The 24,920-nt window shown below is 41.4% G+C and overlaps 2 protein-coding genes across 8 annotated transcripts in view; one reads left to right on the forward strand and one right to left on the reverse strand.

Moving 5' to 3' along the window:
- Positions 1-5,652, reverse strand: part of TPR (translocated promoter region, nuclear basket protein) — a 32,705-nt gene extending 27,053 nt beyond the window's left edge. For all 5 annotated transcript variants that reach the window (XM_079314587.1, XM_079314584.1, XM_079314586.1 and 2 more), the window contains exons 1-8: positions 5,467-5,652; positions 3,679-3,783; positions 3,191-3,264; positions 2,210-2,306; positions 1,879-1,982; positions 1,088-1,252; positions 767-859; positions 585-665 (exon numbers count right to left, since the gene is read on the reverse strand). In XM_079314587.1, coding sequence (XP_079170713.1) covers positions 585-665; positions 767-859; positions 1,088-1,252; positions 1,879-1,982; positions 2,210-2,306; positions 3,191-3,264; positions 3,679-3,783; positions 5,467-5,617 — 870 coding nt within the window. In that variant the 5' untranslated portion in view covers positions 5,618-5,652. The remainder of the gene's footprint in view (positions 1-584; positions 666-766; positions 860-1,087; positions 1,253-1,878; positions 1,983-2,209; positions 2,307-3,190; positions 3,265-3,678; positions 3,784-5,466) is intronic.
- Positions 5,653-5,721: 69 nt separating this feature from the next.
- On the forward strand, positions 5,722-21,356 carry ODR4 (odr-4 GPCR localization factor homolog). 3 transcript variants are annotated; one of them, XM_079314615.1, is made up of 14 exons: positions 5,722-6,098; positions 6,977-7,110; positions 7,209-7,340; positions 7,707-7,802; positions 8,937-9,043; positions 9,981-10,017; positions 10,140-10,280; positions 10,813-10,908; positions 11,380-11,445; positions 12,740-12,868; positions 13,531-13,621; positions 14,573-14,758; positions 19,291-19,383; positions 20,236-21,356. In XM_079314615.1, exons 2-14 carry the CDS (start codon positions 7,012-7,014, stop codon positions 20,301-20,303), a joined length of 1,341 nt encoding a protein of 446 aa, XP_079170741.1. In that variant the 5' UTR covers positions 5,722-6,098; positions 6,977-7,011; the 3' UTR covers positions 20,304-21,356. The 3 variants fall into 3 exon arrangements, with proteins under 3 accessions (XP_079170741.1, XP_079170743.1, XP_079170742.1); XM_079314617.1 differs by having other exon boundaries at positions 5,952-6,028; XM_079314616.1 differs by having other exon boundaries at positions 5,952-6,002.
- The last annotated feature ends 3,564 nt before the right edge of the window (positions 21,357-24,920 follow it).

The following is a 24,920-nucleotide window of genomic DNA, read 5'->3' on the forward strand; positions in this document are numbered from 1 at the left end:
TCCCAAGTGTAAAGCTGTAAAATGTTTATTTGGGCATCTGTGCAAGAAAGCTCACACAGCTTTCAGTAACCTGCACACTATAAAGTGCAAACCAAAGAGCAAGCAGTTCTACATTTCAGCAGACTTAGAAGGTAACAGAGTATTTTTCATTCTTTGAGCAAACAGAACAAATATTATTTGTTCAAATGGTGTGCCTTTGACACAGTACAGGACAGTCTTAACCAAGAAATGAACTTCTAACTCAGAAAAATCATTTCCACAGTCATACTTTCCACATAAACTCTTACCTTCCAATAGATCCTAAGACATGACCACATTTTTACAACATGAAGACTCAAAATAGTTGGCAGAAAATTACTATTTCAACCCCAGTTTTGCTCATTCTCCAAGATAATCCAAACAATGTAAGAGTAAATGCTGACTACTACAGCAGCAAAGAAAACAATGTTTTGCATGTTTCATGAAGTCCTGCAATGGAAGTCAGCCTTTCCACATCCAGATTTTGTGAGGAATAAAACTCCAAATTGGCTGCATTACATAAGATTTGGCCAATACTACAGCTGTAATGGAATTAACAAACTCACCTTATACAAGTTGGATAATTTAATGTGGGCATTCAGTTCATTGTGGAATCTCTCTTCCATGCTTGCCTGCTGCTCTTTTGCCTGGTAAATGGAATAAGAGACAGGGTAGGGGAGCATTCCAGTATTTCTGTTTCACTCATTTTATTGTTTGATTTGTAGAAGCAACTGTAATGCTGTCTCACCTCCTTCAGTTTATTCAAAAGTTCTTCAACATGCTTCTGGAGGTTTTCATTTGACTGTTTCAAGCTATTCACCTGTTCCTCCATTCTGGAAACCTATTCAGAAAAGAAATAAGAACACTATGTAAAAATTTTAGCTCCTAGTCCAGTTTATTTGGAAAATACTTGTCCCATTGTTTTTAACTAAAAATAAAAACAAACCCAAAAGTTGCTGAAAGAGCATAAAAGGCCTCTTAAATACAGTCATTAAAGTATTGGCTTTGTTTAATACAGTTAATCAGGTGGTACAATTTCTAAGAAATAACAACTCAGTAATTACATTACCTCCTCCTTTTTGTTCTCCAGGCTGCATTTGAGCTCCAGGATTTCATTGCCTTTCTCCCTGGCAGTCTGGAGCAGTTCATCTGTTTTGGCTTTCAGCTCAGCATTCAGCCATGAGTTCTGGTTCTGCAGCAGCTCTTTTTCCTGCTCCAGCCTCTTCTCCCGGTACTGAAAAGAGAATGGCACAGTGTGATTGTAATAGTTCCACAGAAAATAAAGCAGCCAATTTAACTATTCTATTAGAGGAGGACTTGCAAAAATGCACTGTAATTTGGCAAATACAGGCAGTGTTTCCTATTACACTGGTAGTAGGTTACAACTATCAAGCAATGAGAAATTCCTGCCATTTGAGTTAGTTTCCTCTGAGCTTACATTAGCTGGGAACATGAACTAGATTGGCAGCCCTTTAGAGGAAATTAATTATTATTTTGAGGATTTTGTCCTTTCTTCCTCTCTTTATGGAGTTTATTCTGCCCACAGAGTCATGGTACAGGTTCACAGCTAATTATTTTTCTCCTTTCTACCTTCCTTTATGGATCTGGAGTCCTTCCTAGCAGGGAGGAGCAGCCAACACTCCACCAAGAAAGCCTGGACATACTTGCCCAGCCTGATATCTCTGGTCTTCTAGAAACAGATCTCACTTCTAGTCACAGCCACCAATTTTATAATAAAATAATTTGCTATAAATAACAGGCACTCACTGGACTTACTTTCCAAGGAATCCTAACAAAATGATGATTCCATCACACACAAACAGTGCAAAACACACACTGTGCTTATAAAGCTCTACTCACCTTCATGGAAACATCTGATGTTTGAAGCTCATCCAACTTCAGCTGAAGTTTTGCCTTTTCTGTGTTTGCCTCTGTGAGCTTTTCATTTAAGCGTTTAACATCCTCTGGAGGAGGGAAATCAGTGTTAGAAAAAGCTGTTGTGTAACAGCTTTAATTACTAAATTGTAAAGAATGACAACAGGCAAGATGACTTTGTATGTAATTGTATGTTGGGCACTAAGATACTGTATAAGGCACATTTTTAAATTGAGGAAAACAAGCACCAAACTGCTGTTTTTCTGCTATTACTGTGTTATTTCCTGGTATTTATTGACTGTGTGTCTGGCTGTACCATTTAAATGTTCAACTTCCTGAGATCTCCTTTCAGTTGTTCGGACCAAGTCTCTCTTCTCAGCCTCCAGCTCTTCCTTCTCTCGACTTAACTGGCTCTGAAAAAGTTTGCAGAAAGGCAAAAAGGAAATGTGATCAGCTCTCTGGAACAGTTTATAGCCACTACTTACACTCAGAATCACACAGCAGTGAGCTAAACTTCATGAGTTATCCCAGCCAACTGAACACTGGGATAAGAGGCTTAAAGTGGGCAGATAAATCACAATGGAGCTATTCAAAACTGCATTTCAATTTAATATTCTTGGAAAGACAGCTGTGATAGTCAAGAATTTACTGAAACAGCTTTATTTGGTTAAATAAAAGGGGTAACAGAGTAAACAAGGAATGAACACATACATTAATGAAAAATCAAAGCAAAGTCAATAATCTCTGATCATTGACAAGCTACACTGTATCTGCCCTCAAGGTATCACTTCAGTCAGACCCTGGTCAGCTCCTCTGGGGAAACAATTAGATACATCTCATTGTGGAAAAAATCTAACACACTTGTTTTAGCTTCTGCTTCAAAATTACCCTTCTGCTGCATCACTCGGCTCAAGTGACTCATCCTGCAAAGCAGTGACTTTTGGGCATAACACAAGCAAAACATGGCCAGAGTGAGGGAAAGGAGGGGGAAAATCAGAACTCTTGTTTATATCTTTGTCTGAATTTTAGGGGTTTGGTTTAAAGTCACTTCACAAGTTTCAGCTGGAATAGAACAATCCATCCAAACTGAAACAAAAGCACTCGCTCACCTGTCATTCAGTTTGCTAAAACAACACCTTTTACTTGAAAAGTTCCTGCAGTTTTCCTGCACACATGCCCCAAGGACATGTAAACATCTCCATGAGCTCATACTGGTACTGATCCTGATATACTCCACTGGGAACTGAGTGCACTCTGTGCTGCAAAGGGCCAGGGGAACCACAAGGGCCAGCAGTACCTGAACGGCCGCATTCTGGTCCTGGGCAGCCTCCAGCTCCTTGTTCTTCTCATTGAGCACCTTCAGCTGCTCATCTGGGGGGAAAGGAACAGCACTGAATGTGACAGAACTCCCTCTCCAAATGCAAGAGTCAAAATTTCCCTGACATACCTTTTTAGCAAAAGAGAGAGAAGAATGCCAGACCTCACCCTGGATGGACCAGGGGTACTGAGGCACACTAAGGCAATCCTTAGAGCAGAACATCTTTTGTGAGGATCAATACACAGCCCACTGTACTGTTACTAGCCAGCAAGGGGCTTTTTTTCCATGAGAACAAAAGATTCCATTAAAAAAGGGTGACTTGAACACACCACCAAAACACATCTCTACAAATGCAACTGATGACAGATGTTCAGCTCCTGTCTAAACCTGAAATCAGTTCCCACAACATTGGACAGAAGGGTGAATATCCTGCCCAACACTTAAGGATGTTACACAGTTACACTTACGAAGCTTTTTAAGCTCCTCCCTTAGTGTTTGACATTCCTGGGTCTCATTTACAAGTCTTTCCTGACTCTGAGCCAGTCGCTTTTCCACTTCAAAGTACTGTTGTTCTGCAAAATAACAAAGTCATCTCAGTCATAGTAAGCATTTTTTTCCTTCTTACCTTTACCAAGGATCATTCTAAAGAAAATATATAAAAATAATAATAAGATGCAACAGAATTCGAAGAAAGGAAAAAGAAAAAAAAAAAAACAGCCAAAAAACCTCCAACATTTTTGAAAGCGAAAACCTGCATTTCCACATAGGAGGAACATGGTTTAAAACACTTTGCTAGCATGGCAAGTAATATATTTCCAGAAACTGTGATATGTTTCAGCCTGGTCTAGCAGAAGGTGTCCCTGCTGATGGCAGGAATGAGATGAGATTTAAGGTCCCTTATGTAGTGTGGGCTCATCAGCTTAGAACTCCTTTTAGTCCTGGGGTATTTCCATACATATACAATAAAATCCACATAGTCCCAGGCATCAAGGGATTTGATATGGGGAAAGTTTTAATGAAGACTTCTTAAAATTAATTCCTGGGCTTTATTCCCTTAGTAGTCGAAAAAAAAGAGAATTAGATGTGAATTTCTGTGATCTGGAATAGTAATAATGTTATGGAGCTTCAGTCTAAAACACTCAGTAAAAGCAGAACTAATCCCACTCTTGGGCAGGATGGGCTTCTAAGGAAGTACTGAGGGATGTTTGTTTATCTTCTTCCTCTCATACATTACAATTTCAAATAATGTTGCCCCTCCTGCCACACATGAGAAGAATGGATCTAGAAGAGAGTAACTGGCTAAAATCTGTGGGTCACCTTTATTTACACCACACCTTAGTAACATATTTACCAAGATTTCTACCATGAAAGAGACAGAAAAGCTAAAAGGGAGAAGTAAAGTTTACATCAGAAATGTGTCACATCCTCTACAAATTAACTCATATTCAGAACCTGCTCTCTGCTGGTATTACTGTTCTGTGATCAACTCATCTCCAAATCATTTTAAAAATATTGATTCCATCGGGGTCATTTTATGGAATGGAACTTAACAGTAAAGTGTAAACTTAATGCTGTTTGAGAGCTGTGTGAACAAAGCTGTATTTCTCCTCCACAACGAGGACCAAAGCAGACTGAAGCACAGAACTGTTTAGGTTGGAAGAGACACCTGAGATCAGAGTCCAACCATTGCCCAGCACTGCCAAGGCCACCGGTGACCCATGTCCCCAAATGCTACATCCACACAGCTTTAAAATCGCTCCAGGGGTGGGGATTCCACCACTGCCCTGGGCAGCTGTGCCAGGGCTGGACAGCCCTTTCACTAAAGGATTTTTTCCCCAATATCGAATCTGAACCTTCCCTGGTGCAACGTGATCCCGTTTCCTCTCACCCTGTCCCTGTTCCCCCCGGCTGCTCCCTCCTGTCAGGGTGCAGAGCCCCCCTGAGCCCCTCCTCATCAGACCTGTGCGTACCGATGGTAGGTAAAAACCTGACGAAAAGCTGTTCTTTAAACCCACTTCATATACAGCTTTAACCCTGAATCTCCCTTAGCAAAAGATAAACAAAAACAAGCAAACCAAATTAAACAAGAAACAAAACAAAACTCCAGGAGGCAAAGCGAGAGCTAAACACCGATCAGGTTCCACTGCAGGCCCCTCACAGCGCCCAGGGCACGCTCCGAGAGCCTCTGGAAAACCCCGCGTTCCGTGCGCTGCCTCCCCTGAGCCCGGGACCGCGGGCCCGCCGCCCGCACTCACCACTGTCCACCTTGAAGCGCTCATGACGGGCCCGCAGCCCGTCGATCTCGCCCTGCTGGTCGCCCAGGAAGCGCTCCAGCTTGCCCTGCACGGCGCGGGGCAGCTTGGCGAGCTCGGCCCGCTCCAGGAGCTGCTGCAGCACAGCCGCCATCGCTCCGGCACAGCACGGCCCGCCGCCGGCCGCGCTTCCGCTTCCGGCACGGCCGCGCCGGCCGCCATCATGAGTGTGGCGGTAGCGCCCCGTCACCGTCACGGCTGCCGCAGCCAGCATAGAAAACCACAGCGCCTCGTCGTCATGACGGATACGGAGCTGTCTGTGCTTCTAATGTGCCCCGTGTGCGGGACATGCCGGGGAACCGCTGCCGCTTCCGCCACTCCCAGCATGGCGGGAGTTTCCCCTCGCGCCCCCTTTTCCCGCGCTCCGCTCGGCACTGCCGTGCGTCATCTCGCTGCGCCGCGGCGCTCACCGATGACATCGCCCGGCCAGCTCAGTGCTCGGCTGGGGCGCGGGCGGCTGCCGGGAGCCGGGGGTGTGCGCGCTCTGAGTCCCGGCGCTCTGCAGGTACCGATCCCGGGGGCTGGAAGTGCTGAGCCCGGCTTATGGGGACCCGGCTGTGGGGGCATGAGTTGAGGTGTGTGAGCACCTTCCATGTGGAGGTTCAGGATGCCCTGTGCTTCCTCAGGGTTTCAGCTTTTTAATGCTTAATTCAGCTTGAGAGGGCTTTCCAGGCATGAAGGGGTTTTCAGACCAGCCCTACAGGGAGGGAGGGGAGTCTGTGGCAGCCCCCGTGTCCTGGATTCTGGGGGGATCTGCAAAGGCAGCTCATTGGGATGTCCGCAGATGCTGTGGACACTGAGTGCATGGGAATTGGAATGGAAGTGGTGCATGGCATGTTCAAGTACACGTGTGGAATTTAGCAAGTCCCTGTGTCAATGGAGCAGCACATCCTTCAGAACTGTCATGCTGCAGGATACGGTTTCTTGAAGGCATTTCAAAATTCAAATTCTGGGTTCGGTGTTGGGCCCCTCATGACAAGAAAGACATAGAGGGGCTGGAGAATGTCCAGGGCAGGGAACGGAGCTGGGGACCCAGGAGAGGCTCAGTATGGAGAAAAAGAGGCTCAGGGGGATCTTCTGGCTCTGCACAACTCCCTGACAGGAGGGGACAGCTGTGGGGTCGGGCTCTGCTCCCAGGAACAGGGAGTCAAGCTGTGCCAGGGAGGTTCATGTTGAACATTGGGAAAGGTTCTTCACTGAAGGAGCTGTCCAGCCCTGACACAGCTGCTCGGGGCAGGAGTGGAGTCCCCATCCCTGGAGGGATTTAAAAGCCATATAGATGCAGCATTTGGGGTCGTGGGTTAGTGGTGGCTTTGAGGGAATGGTTGGACTCAATGACCTTGCAGAGATTTTTCAATCAAACATTCTAAAGGATCTTTGTGTGAGACTTGTTCTCTTGTACCCATTGCAGTGTACATACCTTCTTTCACTTTATGCATTGTGTGTTTTATAGGTTGGAAATACAACACCTCACTTAAACCTGGAGCCATGGGTAGAACTTACCTTGTCGAGGAAGGTATTGGGCAGTACCTGACAGAACTCAGCACGAAGGTGAAGCCATATGTCACTGGCCTGTTGATAGGGCAGGTAAGTATGGAATTCTCCTTCCATTCATTCCTGTGGATTGGGGAAACCCCTGTTCACCAGTCTCAAGGTGTCTTTGCTGTTATTGATGTTTTGGCAAGTGTTCCCCACAACGGGACTATGTCATTCGGGCTGTGCGAACCCCTCCCAAGGAGCAGCAGCAGGAGGAGAGTGTGGGCCCTCCCAAGCTGGCATCCCTGGATGAGGAGTGGATCACCACACATGCTAGTCAGGTGAGAACTCACCCTGGGAGGTGGCAAAGGGGGGTTGGAACATGAGGGGAAAAAAAGATGGACACAATGATCTCAGCACTTGTGTCATCTTAAGCCTTCCTAACCATGCTGGGCACAGATGTTTTAAACCAGAAACAACCTTATTGTTTTCAGGTTTTTTGATGAAAGAACACTTGATATTACTGAAAGGAAAACAATTGCAGGATGTATTCCTGCATGGAGAGGGTCCTGTAAGTGAAAACCAATCTCCCTTAGTTCACTTCTGCTCTTGGTGCAGACTCGTCTCACCAGTAGTTTTTGATACCTCAAGTTATGTGGTCTCTAGATTGCCAGTCCTATTAATAAATGTCCCTTTTCATTTTCAAGGTGTCCAGAATGCTCCCTGGAGGGTTGCTGGTTCTTGGTGTGTTTATGATTGCAACTCCAGAGCTGGCAAAAGATGGTCAGAATGCTTTGCGTAAGGTAAGCGAGTTCCTGCTGGAAGAACAGCAGCATCTGTAGCTGTGTGTGTGAGGAATTTTCTGTTCTTGGTGTCACTAAAATACAGTTGTTTTCTTGTGTTATTTCACAAGTGCTGTGCTTTGATGTGTGGGTTGGAGACTGGAACCTCAGAAATCCTGGTCTTGTGGGACACTATTTGTTAACCTCTTCATTGTTACTGCAATAGCAAATCTGAATTTCTATTTACTGTGTTTATCTGTACTTACTGAATGTGGCTTCTGAATTCTGGCTTAGAGAAAACATTCTCAAGGTTTATGTTAAGCTAAATGCTTGTGGCACATGTGTTGGTGATGTTAACATGTTAACATCCTTGTCTGAATGAATCCATTTCTTGTCTGAATGAACTCCATTTAGAGGTGTTTACAGTAGTGAAAGGTCTATAATTCTGATTCTTTTAAGAGAAATTTCTTGTCTAGAACATGCACACTTGATTTAGGGGTGTGGGATTAAATTGAAAACATGCTCAGAACTATCTGATAGACTACAAATGTATTTTTGTTACAGTATTGGGGCATCTACTTCTATATTTGGTTTCTGTTCTGAAAATATATATTCATTTTATTGTTTTTCTAATATGATCATGGTGAGTATTTTAACCATGAGCAGGTTTGGCAGCCTGAGGTCCAATAGGCAATTTTGGCAGTTCAGTGTAATTGCATCTCAGTTGTGCCTAATGAAACTGGTAGCTGCCTAAAAGGTGAGTCCAGATGATCAGTGATTGCTGAATTAAAAATTGGAGGGGATTTGTTTTTTTATAATTAGTAGATATTTTGCACAGCTTTCCTGACCCAACTGATAGGCACAAAACTGTAATATGTCTGTAAGGGCAAAAGCATACAGGTTGGACACATGGGTGTGTATGCTTGCTTTGGTTTATAAGGGAGTTAAATTAAGAGTTCACAAGCCTCTTTCACTTTGGGGAGAAGTGCCTCTGAATCCCTGCAGAATGTTCTTTTAACATGACATTTTGGTGACATGTGAGCTGTGTTTCCTGCTTATGCATAATTTTGATATTGCTTGGACTTAAAACTTTAGTACAAGACTGTTTTCCAGGAATTGTAGTGCATGTTTTTGCAATGTATTTTTGGTCTTTAGCTAATCTTCTCAGTGGAAAAGTCCTTGAGTAAAAGAAGGCTCTGGCAACCTGCTGAGGAGGAGGTCTCAGACAGAGCAGCACTTCAAATCTGTTCTGCTACAAAGAAGTATCCTTTATGAGCAAGGTTTATTGATTGAGGCTTCTACTCCAACTTCTTTTATCCAATTACTGCTGAATAAATAAGAATTAGGGAAGAGGAGGCTGTGTAAGTTTAGCTAGACATGTATAAGTTGAAATAATTAAGATTTCTGATTAACCAAGGTTAAGACTATTGACCCTCTTGTCCGTGCAAAATTTCCATCATTTCATACGAGGGCTGTGTGTGTGATGGCATCAAATTACACCTTTCCCAGTCAGTCTTGACTTGCATAAACTGAAAAACACCATCTAAATTATTGTTTGGTATCTTGAATTGCTGTTACCAGTGGTGCTTGCATGGAATCCCACAGCAGGCCTGTGGGAGCAATACTAGAGCTGTAGCAGAATGCAGGAGCTGTTGTGTCTTGGTTTGAAAGAGAGGGGCCTGCTAGGGAAGGCAGAACCCTCCTTTGGAATGCAGAATATAAACCCCCTCCCTCCAAATTACTAGAATTTTGAAATTAAGGGGCTGTCAGGCAAAGATATGAGGAAAGGAAAAACAGTTCTTTACTAGTATGTATAACAAGACCAACAAACAACAACTATGGCATTAACAACAAGCAGAAGCAGGGGCCCCTGGGGGTGATATAATAGAGGAGAGAAAGCAAGGATTTTTCTCTGAGAGGAGAGGGAGATGAGGACAAATTACAAATTGGTGCCTTGGTGCTTCTCCTGTTAATACATACTGATCTTAATTTGTTTGTAAGAGATGGCACAGCATCACTGTGGTAGTTAGTGGTTATGGGCCAATGCTTTCCCACTTTTTTACACTGAGGAAAGGTAAGGACTTGCTCCAGAGCATAAATTAACTCAACAAGGAAGTTTAGTAGAGGACTAAGTTAATTGTGAACTGTTCTTAGTTGTTCCCTTGCTTTTCACTGGATCTTTTTCTTTAAGTAGCACAGAGTAGTTTGCCGAACCTACGACGTGCAGGACCCAAAGGTAAGCTCATCCTGCTGTGTCACATGCAGCTTTTAATGCATGGCAAATCGTGCTAACACCCAAAAAAGCCTCAGTACAGTGCTTTGGATAGGTGCTTTATGGCTTTTCTTTTCTGCTCTCAGAGTTCAGCTAAACCAGCAGACTGGAAATACCAGAGTGCTCTGACTTCTTCCTGGGTAGCTTTGGGCTGCACAGTAAATGTGAACATCCACATTCCACTTCTTGCTACTTCCCCCAACCACGACCTGGAGAAGAATACCAAGGTAACTCACTGCCTGCACCAGTTCCTGCACACCAGTACCCGCACCCATTTCTCTGCTGAAAATTAAATAAGAGAGAAAGAGTTGAACAGTGCAGGAGAGGAGTAGGAGTTATCAGTGGAGAATGATTAGCAATTTTTCCTCTTTTAAATTTAAGTGCTGTGCTCAGTGAGAAGTTTCCTTTGTTCAAATTCACTTAATAGTTGTCATGAGTATGCTGCCTCACCTGGTGAAAGGTTACACCAAATTCGTGCAGGGCTATGGGGTGCTTTTGCTATGAGTTGACTTTCAATGGGCTGCAACCCTCTCTACAACCCCCAAATCCTTGAGGGGGCACTTCAGTATTTTGCAATGCTTGTTTCTTAATGTGTTCTGAGCATGGTCCATTTAAGGTTTTTCAGAGTCTTTAAAACTCTCTGAGTAACTATTAAAACATAAATTTCAGCATGGTACCGTCCAACTCTTCAGTGAAATTCTTTCCTCTTTCTTGTGATTTTTTTGTTTGTTTGTTTGTTTGTTTTCACTTACTTTAAAGAATGGGTTAAACCGATGGTCAAAACAGATCGAAGACAGTGTTTTTCTGATCAATGGCCAAGTTAAAGATGAGAATACAGAGCTGCTGGAAGGGCAGGTGAGTACCAAACAAGGAGGAATTGAGCTCTAATGTACGGTTGGGACCTCTGTGACAAAGCATTGACTGAGACATCTCTTGTGCAGTATTTGTTGATCTGATTGACTGTCCCAGGTAACCAATACACAGAACTGCTCCTGTTCTCAGCTCCATTCCTGCAGGTTGCCTCTCCCTCCTCGGGCAGTGAGAATGCAGTAATTATGTGTGAAGTGACTGAAATGTTCCTATTACAGAGCACGGAATGAGGTGTGAATGTGGGTGATGACATTTCAAAGACCTACATCTGTCACCTCGGCTCATGCATTCATCTCTTCTTTTAGTTTTCTAGTTCTATTGTGGTTGGTTTCTAAGTGCTATTTTTCTCTCTCAAAGGCTATAAACTAGGGAACACGTTATGCCATAGTGAGAGGAGACTGCTTCAGGGACTTTTTTTTCGTGTTTCATGACACCAAGAATTTTTTTCCCCCTCAGAAAAAGTTCAGAGGAAATACTCAGCCCAGCACTCAGTTTTCTGATGTCAAGGTTCTCACACAGCTGGTAAGTTTTTAGTGGTTTGCCAAGTATCAGCCTATCTTTAAATTATAAAATAGAGCAAAAAATAAAATAACAAGGTTCTGAATTACTGCCTAGAAATCTTGCTTACTTATTCCTAAGACTTTTTTTTTTCCTACCAGGATATTGAATGTGAAACTGATTGTCAACAGATCTGCATATTTTGTGCCTTTAGGAATTCTTGTGGTGTGATAACCATGTTATGCATGAATTGCATAGTATTGAAAGACTGGAAAAGAGATTATGGAAAAGAAGTTCTGTGACTAATTCTATTGGTAGTAGGATACCTGTAGGTACCTGTGTACATTGATTTCAAATGACTTTGCATCTGAAGTTCATAGTCACCCCCACACTTCAATCCACAGCTTGCCTTGGCTAGCTTGGACATTCACTTGGATGCTTTTGTTAGAAGCTCAGCTGCCAGCTCTGGATTAAGGTACAGATCCCATGAGCTGAATCATCATTTGGAACTGCTGGATCTATGTCAGAAGTTTCCTCCCTATACCAGAGTTGTGAAGAACTGTGAATTTGATGCCCCAGCCTGGGTCCTGAAGCCTAAATATGTCCAGGCATTGTTTCATAGCCTTCTGTGTTTTGTCAGGTGGTTCCTGTATTCTCAAAGTTATGTTCAGCAAAACTAGAAGTGTTTCCAATGCCAATTTAAAGACTCCATGAGTATCTCAGCTTCTTTTGTTGTTATTGTCTGTTGTATTGAGCTTAGTTGCTGCAGGGAGAGGAAAACTTTTTTTTTGGCAGGAGTGGTTTGTGCAGTTGGTGTGGAAGTTGTGCATCCCAGTGTTTCCAGGTGTTGTCCTGGAATGTTTCATGCTCACACTTGTTGTGGTAATGAGGGAGAGTGTTTCTAGGCAACAGTTTGATGCAGCTCTCAATGTGACCATGTGTGTAATTTGGTACTGAGTGATGGGGTGACTCCCAGCACACCCTGGGTCACACTGATTATGGCAAATATGAAAACTTTATTGTTTAAAAAAAATCTGAGAAAGATTTGTCAGTTGCAATACTGTTATTTTCCACAAGCCTGGAAAGTTCTAAAATCTCATAGACACAAATGTTTGAAACACCTGGAGTGATAAAAGCATTTTCCGTAGAAGAAAAGAGATTTTCAGTCTTACCTAATCAAACAACTAAAATAAAATTAGTTATACATGATAAAGGAAACAGATTGTAAATGAATACCTGCTATCAGTTTGCTGGTCCTGGTGTTAGTGACTGCTGCAAGTGCCTGTTCTGGGATAAAAGTGGAGTGTTTGCTCCTCAGTGCCAGGGTGCTGGTGCCAGGTCCACGGCGACAGTGCAGGTGTGCAGCGGCTCCATCAACCTGCGGGGAGCTGTGAAGTGCAGAGCCTACATCCACAGCAACAAGCCCAAGGTTAAAGAAGCCATTCAGGTACTGAGCAGGGTCTTAGTCCATCACAAACAATCTTCTGAAATGCATGGGACTTGGCATACTGGTTTTTCTTTGCCAGAGGGGTCTAAACTGGGGTCAAAATGTTGGACGGTGGGATTATTTTAGAAACCATCCATGTGGGGTTAGTTAATTTTTCTCTTCTAGAGGATATGTGTGCTGTGGGTAAAGTTGGGCTTTGGAGAGTCTTTGCATAAATTGTCAAAGAGATTAGGCTTTGAAGAATTCTCTTAAAAAAAAAAAAGTTGCAGGCTATATTATTATATTTATAAAGTTCATATTTCCTTGCTCAGTAATTTTTTTTTTTCCCTGAGTCAATGCCTCGTGATTATTTTTATTTGGTTTTACTGATAAATATCTAGAGGTTGTCAGTTCTTATCCTAAAAATCCTAAAACTTTCCTCAGCTTTTCAATTATGTTTTGTGGTTTTCCTTCTTGAAACCAATTATTTTGATGTTAGCTTCTCTTTATTAGTAAATTATTATTTATTAGTTTGAAAATTCACGCTAGTTTTATTTTCTGGGATAGAACTATTCTTTCATCATGGGTTAATGAATGTATGGAGCTTCTTTGGTTATTTCCTCCTGGTTAAAAGCTTTGCAAGTGCCTTTGATATTCCTGATGATCTTACTGTGTCCTTGCAGGCTTTGAAAAGAGACATAATAAACACATTGAGTGATCGGTGTGAAATACTGTTTGAAGATCTGATTTTAAATGAAGGACCTCAGAAAAAAAGTAAGAAATGACAAACAAAAAACCTCACCAGCTTATATTTTGGTGGTAGTAGAAAATTCTGTTATTGTGAAGTTCCAGTATGGTTAGAGCAGAATAAAAAAATAAAATGTATAATTGCTGCTTGTCAGCCTTGACTTTTTCTTAAATCTGGAAATTTTTTGGCTAAGTGTGTCCTTTGGCATCACAACTTTTGCACCATGTTTGTGTTCAGTTCCTGTGACTACAGAATACAATCCCAGCTTCTTCCTGACTCATTAGAAATTTTGTGATTTTTAAAACTTCTATAGTTGGAATTCTTGTCTCTGAAGTTCCAACTGTACCTTGCACACTTTCAATTTTTATTTCTATTTTTATTTTTTAAATCAGTATATGGTGTTCCTGTTAATATTGAAGTGTGTTAAAAGATAGAGACCAAATCTCTGAGCTCGTGCCGGGACTCTTTAAACTTCTTTAAGTCAGTTCAGTGGTGTCATTGTCTTGTTGTTGTGTTTAAACCGAAAAATAGTTAATTGTCCAGAGTTAATTGGGCAGAGAGAGCCTTTTCCATTGCACGTAGTTCTTAGTGCACTCTCTAGGTGGCACCCGAACTTTGTGGCTCTGAGTTTTACACCCCTGCCATCCTTTGTGCTGGTGAAATCCTGCTCCTCGGGGAGCTCTTACCTGCAGGCTCTCCCAGAGCCCTCCTGCAAGTCATTCCAAACTGGAGAAAAGCTCTGCTTTGCGTTTATGGTCTGTTTTGGAGCTGCTGTGGGTATTTCTGGAGAGACTAATAGTGTATGGACATAAATCCATATAACAGCAGCCAACTAAGCCAGGCATATCTGAGAACAGGGTTTCTACACAGAGACCTTGAGGTCTTCTTTTGCAATTACTTTATCTTATGTTCAGAGATTATAGAAGAATCTTATCATAACTTTTATTGGGATGGTATGTCTCCCTCTTTCCTTTTAGATTTTGGGAGAGAATATCATGTCTTGCCTCAGAGGCTGTTTGTCCCAGTTGCTGGATCCATTGTGATGCTCTGTGATTATAAGTTTGGTGATGAGGCTGCTGGAGAAATCCAGGAACGTTTTGTGGAGATGTTGGATCAGCCTGTCCAAGCTGAAGATATGCACATAGCTGAGGACATTAGCACAGGTAAATATCTGAGAACCAGGGCAGGCTGGGTCAGGGGCTAATGGCATAAACCAGTTTTATCCAGATATGGATATGCCTAAAGTCAATTTACTTCTAAGGATTTATAACAATTAATTACAACTAAAATATATTGTGGAAAATGGTCTAGTTTCTTACAGTTTGTGTTTCATGTAACAGACTTTCCTTTCTCCTCTATGCTATGCTCTTTCTCCTCCAGCTATGGAAAGATGAAGAGATGGTTAACCAAGGTTTGTATGTGCCACTCTGCTCATGACTTAGAGGGGATCCTTTATTGACAAGTAAACTCTTAAAAAAGACCCTGTGAAGCTTTATTTTTTACATGAATATATTTTACATTTACATTCAATGTAGAATTCAAGTATGGCGTTGAAATGCACCCAAAACATTTCCCGAGGCCTTGTGTAAGAAATTTTACTCCCCCTTTTTCCCCCCATCAACATGCATATGAACTGCAGGTTCCAGTTTTATAATTTAAATAAATAAAAAATCCAACACTAATCCTCACATAGGAACTATGAACACTTTTTGATGTTGGTATTTAGGGACAAAAACTGAGCAATATAACCATGACTTGCTGTGCAGAGTGAACTGAGAGTATTGATATTCTCCTTGACTTGCATGTTAACTTGGAGGGAGTTTTGAGTTTCCTAATTTCAGAGCTAACCATAAATTCTTGTCTTTCTAAATGAATCAGCTCCCCCCAGGCTTTAATTAGACCTGTTAGCTGTGAACTGACTCATCCTTTTGAGGAGTAAGAGGCATACAGGAACCTCAAGGAAAACAGGAAAGCCAATAAAAATCTCTCTGGCATTATTAGAGTAACTTTAATACTCTTAAAACTAATTACTACTGAGCTTTAAGGCATCAGTGTAGCTTAGAAAAGCAAATAAGTATTGTTGTAGCAGTGGAGAGGTGTGGGAGGAGAGAGGTGATGATTCAGTTCAGCTTTATTGCTTATGTAAGGTTGTGTGAGCTGCAGGTAGGAAGGAAACACCTTTCTACTCACAGCAGGGCATCCCAAAGATTAAAGCCAACAATAGGTGTGAAGTGATGGCTACAAAAGGAGCCTGGGTGTTCTCCTAGTCTGCTGCTTGTAGAGTTAACTGGGGGGGATTTATATTCCATTTTTTTTAAAAAGAAAAGCAAATTAAAGTAGATGTGTATTTTCTTTTAAAAACCTACCAAACCCACAAATTAAAATAAGTGCATAGAAGAGGAGAGGAAAAATCATGCAAGGGGGTTTGGGGAAAGCCTGGCCTTGTCCTGGTGACCACCATAGAGTTTGTCCATGGAATGGGCTCTGTTAATAGCAGTGATATCACTAATGCTGTCAGCACAGCACTGTTCATTCTGGCAATTAATGTTGAGGCATCAGTCACTTGTGGTTTATTAAAAACACAAGTTATTTATACACTTTTATCACACCAGGAAGGTAATTTTAGAAAGAGTCCTGATAAATGCATACAAAGTGTTCTGCATTCTAAAAACAAACCCCCATTAATTATGGGATTTGATTTCTATTGTTTTGGTATGAAATGTCTAAGTATTGCTGCAAACATGTTTTTGTGTTACAATGAGAGTTGTGGTTTCTCTTGTGCAAAGGCTTTTCCAGTGCATTATTTTGACTTGGGAAGCATGTGTTATTTCTTGAAGCTTAGCTCTAACTTTGTTAATAACTTTGTCAATATTTGTTAATAACTTTGTTAATAACTTTGTCAATATTCAGTAATTGGCTTGTAGGGAATTTTGTCATCTGCCTTTCTGTTTGTGTCACAGTTCCTGTGGTCTGAGGCACCTACCTCAAATTAACTGGAAATGCTGTTCATACTGAGATTCTTGGGAAACTGATAAAAATAATTTTTTGCTGATAAAAAGAATTCTCTAAAATTCAAGAACACAAATGGGCGTTTGAAATAATTTGGGGTTTTGTTGCTCTTTAAAATATGCACTTTAGAAGAAGAGGATCTAATCAGTATAGGCAAAAGATTTATTTTTAAAGCAGCTTTTAGTCAAAACATGAATTTTTGAGGTCAGTTTTATGTGTTTACTGAACTTGGGCTCTCCTGCTGTCTCCTGCAGTTTTAGTCTTTTGACTCCTTGTACAGTTCTCCAGTGGGGACACCACTGGGTCATGCTTTAAAATTGCTATGTGGAAAACAGAAAGTAAACCCCAAGCTATTTATAAATGAAAGCCTTAAATAGCTCTAACACTGTAATTTCAAGCTATTTAGTGCTCTAATACAGGCCACTGAAAGCTCTCTGATTGGCTTTACTATATCCCTGCTCCTCCTTGGTGCAGGGGGTGGGCTGTTAAATACCCTGAGTGGATAGACAGAAATAGGACTTCAGCTTTGGTAATCACTTCCCCATCTTGGTTAGGAGACTGAAGAATTAAGGATTTATCTAATTGGTACTAGAAAGCATCTGCTATGAAAACTCTTTTGTGTGATTTTGCTGCTCCACATGCAAACCTTCCAGAATGTGACAGCATAAAAGCCTGTGATAACTAAATAGCTCAAGGGTGGCTATTTTTTCCTTTTTCCTTTATCTTTATATTTTTTTCCTCTCTGAACAGGTGAGGAATGTACAGCTGCTGTGATGTGCAGCTTCCAAAGGTCCCTTCAGCACAGGGAGGCACAAACCTCAAGTTAGAGGGCACAGGCCATCCTACCTGCTCATCAAATATACAGCAGAAAGGAGCCTGCTGGAGCTAGACTTCAGAGGTGGCCAAAAAAATGCAGTCAGATTATCCCAAAGTGGGATGATTTTCAGAATATAAAACTCTGTGCTAGTTAAGATACTTATGAAATACCTATATTGCAACAATTAATGATTTCTCTACCCTAGCTGAAGGCTTCTACTCAAATTTTAGGCAGCTGAGGGAGTATTTTTCTTGGCACAAAGAAAGTAATGATCTAGCCATGGCCTCCTGTGGGATTCAGGGATATTTGATCATTTCTCTTCAAAAAACACACTTTGCACTGAAATACTGTTATCTTGATTTTACATGTATGTGCTGCTTGCAGAGAGATCTCCAAACAATGTTTGTATATCTATATATCTCATTGTCCTGCTGAGTTTCATATCAGACAGTTTGTGATTTTTTCTGCTGCAGTACATCCTGTACCAGTGCACTGGGTTTAGGGATAAAAAACCTAAAGACAGGTTTTAAAAGCCTAGTTTGGGTGGGTTTTTTTTGTAACAGGTCTTGTGCAAGTTTGGCTTAAGGAGATTTTGAAGACAATTATCCCCATGACTCAACAGAAACAACCTTTCCAATCATGTCTAGATTATCCATTTCCACCATAACTAATGACAGAGAAAGTACTTCATGAATCATTTGCATATGAATCACACAAAGGATGTGCCTTATTACCCAAGTAGGTAATTTGTGATTTATTGCTGGTGGACAGCCCCTCTGTGGAAATGGAGATCTGGTTTTATTCAGATCAGTGTCCCATGGCCTTCTAAACCCTGATATCTGGTACTGCTGGGGGTTTCTTTGTCTCCTGAGCAGTCTGTGAGGTTCATTCTTTTATCTGAGCCTTCCTGTCCTGTTCTTTCCAGACACTTCCAGCTCTCACTTCCATGACAAAAACTTTGTCTTACCCTTTGCTTGTACAGAAGGTGCCTGTGGTTGTAGATACTGAATTGTAATCCAAACTTTTGGCAGGTCTTAGCAAACTCCTGGAAACAGGAATGCTGCAAATTGAAGGCCTTTGGCTCACCACCATCAAGCAGCCTTGTACTCAGGGGTGTATGGTGTATTTCCATGCTGCCTCTGTGTGGCTCAAGTTGGGCTGAAGGACTGGAGATTAATCCTCTTCTTTCCTGCCCCTCCAGCAAGCTGGATATAGCCAGGGGATTAGGGAGATCTTTGCAAAGGAAATAGATACAGGTTTGAGTCCCACCTGCCTGGAAATAGACTCAAGCTCTCTCACATCCTGGCTGGGCAGACTAAGGATTTTGTAATTACTCCAAAAATGAAGGAGTCCACCATGCCTGCTGTGAAAGGATATTTTTAGGGGATCTTCAAAAAGAAACTTTTGTGGTTGGAAAAATGCATCTCTGTCTGTTGGGTAGGGAAATGCTGCTGGGCTCATCCTGTCTTGGCAGTGGGATTTGCATGTACCCTGAACAGATGGCTCTGAAGGGAACCTTTGATCTTGGAAGGTGCTTAATGGTACATTTTAGTGGTTCTCTCTTGAGTAGTCAAATTCTCCCAGGCTATGCAAAGAGAGTAGGGAATGTTGCTCTGGAAGCAGGGTTTGGAAAATGAGTTTTGGAAGAGGAACTTCTCCTGAAATGTATTTTGTCTCTTTAGTTTTAACCTTCCATCCATACAGCATAGTTCAGCATTGTGCTATTGCTGTTGTACACTTCTACTGCAGTTAACTGGTTTTTTTCTACCATAAATAAACTTTATAAAGTTGATTTGAAGTTCTTGTCCTTTTGCATTAATTCACTGTAAAGCACAATTGTTAATTTTTCCCTTCTTGATTTCCATGCAGTTGATATTTGCCCAGTGACTGAGAGCCCAAGTGAAACACAACAGGCACAGCTGACAAAAGCAAACTTGCTGTTGAAGCTCCAACAAAATATGGGTATGTTCCTTCCCAAGTTTTTGTTATGCTACTCCAGAGCCTGCAGTGGGCCCTTTCAGGACTGTTAGCTCCCACAGCATCCTAATTCTCAGCTCAGGAATTCAGGGAACACCAGCCATGGAACTCTCCATTGCAGCCTCTCCACGGTGCTGCCTCATCCAGCTCTCAGTGATCTGTCTGCACTTAGTACAGCCCTCTTTGCTCTGGGTTTGCTTGTATCAAAACAAAGCAGTTACTTCTGGTTTCTATGAATTATTATAAATAGAATGCAGTAACTGGAAGATTAAATAGGAGCAGTAAATATGTGTTTGCTTTGAATGGAAAAATGTTTTCCCTTACATCATCACTGGGGTGTTTTGGGGTTTTCTGTGTCTCCTCAGCTGCATCAGTAATGAGAATACTGATAAAAGTAGTTTTTGATGTAGCACTTTTTGTTTCTTGTGCTCATTCCCCCTGACCCACTCTCCCCTCCCTGCCTGCTGCTGCTGCCTGTGCTGCTGTTCCCTCACAGCCTGTTCCCTCTGGATTTAGGGCTGGTTGTGCTGCTGTTCTCTCACTGCCTGTTCCATCTGGATTTAGGGCTGGTTGTGCTGCTGTTCCCTCTGGATTTAGGGCTGTTTGTGCTGCTGTTCTCTCACTGCCTGTTCCCTCTGGATTTAGGGCTGGTTGAGCTGCTGTTCTCTCACTGCCTGTTCCCTCTGGATTTAGGGCTGTTTGTGCTGCTGTTCTCTCACTGCCTGTTCCCTCTGGATTTAGGGCTGTATGTGCTGCTGTTCTCTCACAGCCTGTTCCCTCTGGATTTAGGGCTGTTTGTGCTGCTGTTCTCTCATTGCCTGTTCCCTCTGGATTTAGGGCTGGTTGTGGCAGCTGCTGTTGCAGTCCTGGCATCGATTTTCTCCTTCAACTACTTCAGTGATTGATCTGCAGTGATTAAACTCCAGCCACCACAGCTCCTGGGAAGTGTTGGCCATTCACAAGATGGAACTCACTGGGTTAATATATTAGTAATTAAGAATTGTTGCCTAAATCTCACCAGGCAGATGTGCAATGTGAACTGTAATGGTAGGTTCAGTTACTTTGTTCCATCATATATTTCTTAGATCAAGTAGAATTATGCACTTAGAGAATCAAGTAGAGGGTGAAGCAGGTTTACAAGAAACTAATTCTGTTGCTCTGTATAAATGATTATGACATTTTCTGGGGAGGTCCCTTAAACAAATATAGAACCTTCATTTTCTTCCTCTTAGCTCCTTTAATGCAAAATGCTACTCCTGGTGTTTCTCAGGGTATTGGTAAAACCTGCATAATGACCTGGAATGGCAGTTCCTGCTTTAAGGGTTCCTTTGCTAAGAGAATTCTTATTTTATTACAGTTAATTGGGGAAAAATTAGTATTTATGCATTGTATTAGATAATACTGGCTAGCTAGCAAAAAATGCATACAAAGAGTTTCTAAAAGTTTCAAGACCAAGGCAGCCTGTAAATAGCTTGGTTCAAGACTGGGGAACTCAGAAATCAATGAAATTGCTGAGCTGCTGCCTTTGACTCAGTGCCTCCTGATGAGGATTTCTTTATCCAGCTGCAATGCAATCATTGTGATCTTGGAATTTTAACTATTTCAGCAACAGTTACACCTAGGCAGGCTTTGTGGGGTATCTAGTAGATACAGTTAATTTATTAAAATTATTGCTAATCAGGATTTTTAGATTATAAACAGAGAGCTTTCCATTATGAGAGATTCTCCTGGGGATGTTGGCCAGTTATATGTTTACTTGACATGAGAAAGGTGGAAGGAGGGAATGAATTCTGGTAAGGCTAAAAAAGATAATTTGTATATGAAATGTGATGCTTACTTGGACCTGAACTACAACAGAAAAAAAATAAAAGCATTTTAATACCAATGCTAATTCCTTTTTTGTTTGAAGGCAATGGAACACAAAGAAAAAAAATAAACAGTTTGATTCAAAAGCATAATCAAGTATGTACTGGAATACCTTTATTAAAGGCAACTGAGAAAGATGTCTTGAGTACTGTTGCCTCACCTGTGTATTCTGTTTTTACATGCTTGGAAAAAAAGAGCTGCTTTTAGTATTTTAAGTATATTTTGAAAGACAGTGTTGATCTTCCATGCTCAGCATTTTTCAAGTGGGGCCTCCTGGAGGAAGGTGGTGAGTGTTGTAATGGAGGCACTGGGTTCAGCTGCTGTGGGTTTTATAATTGCTTTTTTATCAGTGACTGGAATCAATAGGCAGGAATCTGGAGGTAGGATGACAACCAGGGGAGGGTGAGAGTTGTCCAGAAAATGGGAGTAATTTTGTAACATTCAGAATATACGGTTGCTTTAAAAATTGTTCTGCTGCTGTCTCTGTTAGAAGGAGGAACAGGGATGTAATTAATAGCAAGGCACTGTCTTTTGGCTTTCTCTCTTTTTTTGAGAATAGGGTGTGTTTTTGGAAGTAAAATACAAAATTATTATTCTTTAGTTGCCTGTAACACAAAACTCAGCCACAGAAGTGAAGTACAGCATCTCTGACACCAGAGAAGAAAATTGTCCTGAAACACTCTTCCTATAGTTGTTCTTATTTAGTACATATGGTATCAAAAATAGTTTATTGGGATGTATTATTCCAGTGATCCCCTTGCAAAAAACTACCTCTTTCTTCTTCCTCTCTGCAGGTTTTTTCAGTGCTTAGTAAATGATCCTTTTCTTTGTGGTAATGGTTAAATTAATCCTTCCATTTATAACTAACTAGGTATTGGGGATCTAATTTTCCAGTTTGGGCTTGGAAGAAGGCAAAGAAGGAAGTTGCTCTGGTGGAGATTTCAGGTATAATATAGGAGAGAGTTGAAGTACCATCTGTGCAATAAAAAGTTAATCAACCCTGTCAAAGAAAAAATGAGTAATTTGATTTGTACCTACAGATTGAGCCTTCCAGTCATCCTGCCATGAGGAAATATAGTGGATGTAGAAGAAAACGGGTTCTCACTTGTCTGAGAGTTACAGGACTAACCAAGAGGGGGTTTCATTGTCCCATCCTTTCTTGTACCATTTTGTACCACTGTTAGCATAAGAAAATGAGGGCTTTAGGATAAATGAAAATGTGTGTGTAAGAGAAAAGGAAAACAACCCTTTAAAAATCTATTTCCTGACTACTGAATAACTAGCTCAGGTTTCATTGTAGATTTATTCTTTTCCTGTTTGTACAGTACTCTGAAGCTTTCAGTTTGAGAACTCCACTGTGACTGATACTGAGCTTTGTTAGCTCATGTCCATGATTGCAGATATATATTTATTTTAATATGTAAGTGTTCAGAGGAATGGTTTGGACTTTCACATCTGAAAATCAGGTTCTTTTAAGTTCAAAAATTTATGATATGAAATAGTTTTACAGAATCACTATTTTCTGTGCCATGGGGTTTTAAAATGTAGTTTTAAAAGCCTCAGTGGTCTTGGTCAGCAAGGTTTATAATTCCTCACATCTGAGGGCAGCACTTGCTGTGGTAAGTTGTGACAGGTTGTGATGGTTTGACCCCAGCTGGTAACTAAGGACCACACAGGGCTTGTTCACATCTCTGGGGCAAGGGGCAGGAGGGTTGGAACAAAGATAAAACTCTTGGGTTGCAATAAGAACAGTTTAATAATTGAAATAAAGTACAATATAATAGTAATAGCAGTAATAATAATAGTGAAAAGGGAGATAACAAAAAGAGAGAGGGGAGTACAAGCCAGACAGATGAGTGATCCCAGTGCAGTCCCTCCCCACCCACCCACTGATGCCCAGCCTGTCCCCCAGCAGCCTCCAGCCCCTCCTGGCCATCTGCCCCTGTTCTCACAGTGGCTGTGACATCCCCTGGTGTGGAATGTCCCTCTGGCCAGGGGATCTGCTGTGCTGGCCATGCTCCATCCCAGCTTCTGGTGCAGCTCCTCGCTGGGACACTGCAGAGTCCTTGACTTGGGGTGAGCTCTGCTCAGCAACAGCAACATCAGTGTGTTATCAAAATTATTCTGTACTGAATTCAAAACACTGCCCTATCCAGGCTGCTGGGAGGAAAAACAACTGTCCCAGCTGACAGCAGGACACTGGCATCTACCAGAGGCTTTGCTCTCAGTTTGGGCAGCAGTGACACCAGTGATAGTTTGCTCCCTCCTCTGCTCCATCAGAATATTTGGGGACTCGGGGTCTCTGTGACTTTGAATCAAAAAGAAGAGTAACCACAGCCCAGGGTAGCAGGAAGACTCTTCCCATGTGCTTATTGAAGCATTTACCCTTTGCTACTCAAAGTCATAAATGTTTGAGTCAAATCTTGCTTTCTGTTTTTAAGGTTGGGTTTTTTTCCCTGTAGAAACTGATAACTGCTGTGATCAGAATTTTATTTGTAACTTCATTAGTCATGAGCTTCTGTTGAGGCTTGGTGCCACATGTGTTTGCTCTTTGGTTCTTGTTTTTTAAATTACAGGTTGAAAATCCTGCTTAAGCACGTTCAATCTGTCTCTTAAGTTGGAGTTTCATCTTATTCCTTAGAGTAGCTGCAGGTGCAGCTTCTGTGGTGTTATTGTTGGGGTTTTGTGCTTTCAGCCTTGTTCTCAAATAAATGAAGTTTAAGTGATGAGGCTGCTGATGTACAACCTAATAGCTTTTAAACCAAGTTGGATAAAGAGGAAAAGTTCTCACAAAAGTTAATTTTCTACAATTTACATGGAGATTTTTTTGGTATGCAGAAGATAAAAATTTTTCATGTCTCTTCTTCAAAACATGTCATTAAGATAAATACTGTCTTGCTACTCAGGTAACTGGTGACTTTTATGATGGAAAAAGATAATTCAGTATTTTCTACCTAAACTCCTTTAAGATCATTGGAATTTCATGCTGTTGGGTGTATCTGCAAATAGTAGATCTGCAAATATTTTGAAGAAACAAATGAAATGTTAAGATGAAAGTGACTTCCTGAGGGGTCAACTTCATGCTTTAGTAAGGGGAGAGAGGACTGCTCCAAGGGAAAAGCTTTATTCTCCTGGAGTTCTATCAGAAAGACTTGGGACAATCTCTCACTCAGCAATTTACAACATGGAGATCGTGACATTTTGGGAATATACTATTTGAATTCTTGGTGTAATAAAGTAATGAGTTGTTCTACTGGTAAGAGAAGATTGTATGAGAGGTAAGGAACTTCATTTATACTAAGTGTACATAACATGATGTTTCTGGGCCTCTGTTAAAATAGTCATCCATAGCAAAACAACGTTAAAAGTAGCAATTCTTAGCATTTTGATAGTTTCTAAAAAAGAACAAAAAAAAAAAAGAAAAATAGTTCTTTAACATTCTGATAATCTCAAATATTATCAGATAATCTATGCTGTTAAGATTTTTAGTAAGATACAGATACTTCCATCCCCAGCCAAATCCAGCCTTTAGCTTTGTCAGTGTGCAGAAGTCACTGAAGTGCTTCCAATGTTTTGTATTAGAGAGGAATGTTTATAGTGAGTTTTCCCCATGTCTTCCTGTCAGTCAGACTGTTAAACTGTAGTTCTCAGCAGCT

Source organism: Erithacus rubecula, assembly GCF_903797595.1.
Source record: "Erithacus rubecula genome assembly, chromosome: 10".
Classification (NCBI taxonomy): Eukaryota; Metazoa; Chordata; class Aves; order Passeriformes; family Muscicapidae; genus Erithacus; species Erithacus rubecula.

Coding starts and splice junctions, on each gene's coding strand:
- ODR4 (XM_079314615.1), top strand. CDS start 7,012: ATGGGTAGAACTTACCTTGTCGAGGAAGGTATTGGGCAGTACCTGACA. Junction 7,803..8,936: donor GTCAGAATGCTTTGCGTAAG/GTAAGCGAGTTC, acceptor TTTGGTCTTTAG/CTAATCTTCTCAGTGGAAAA. Junction 14,759..19,290: donor AGCTGAGGACATTAGCACAG/GTAAATATCTGA, acceptor ATTTCCATGCAG/TTGATATTTGCCCAGTGACT.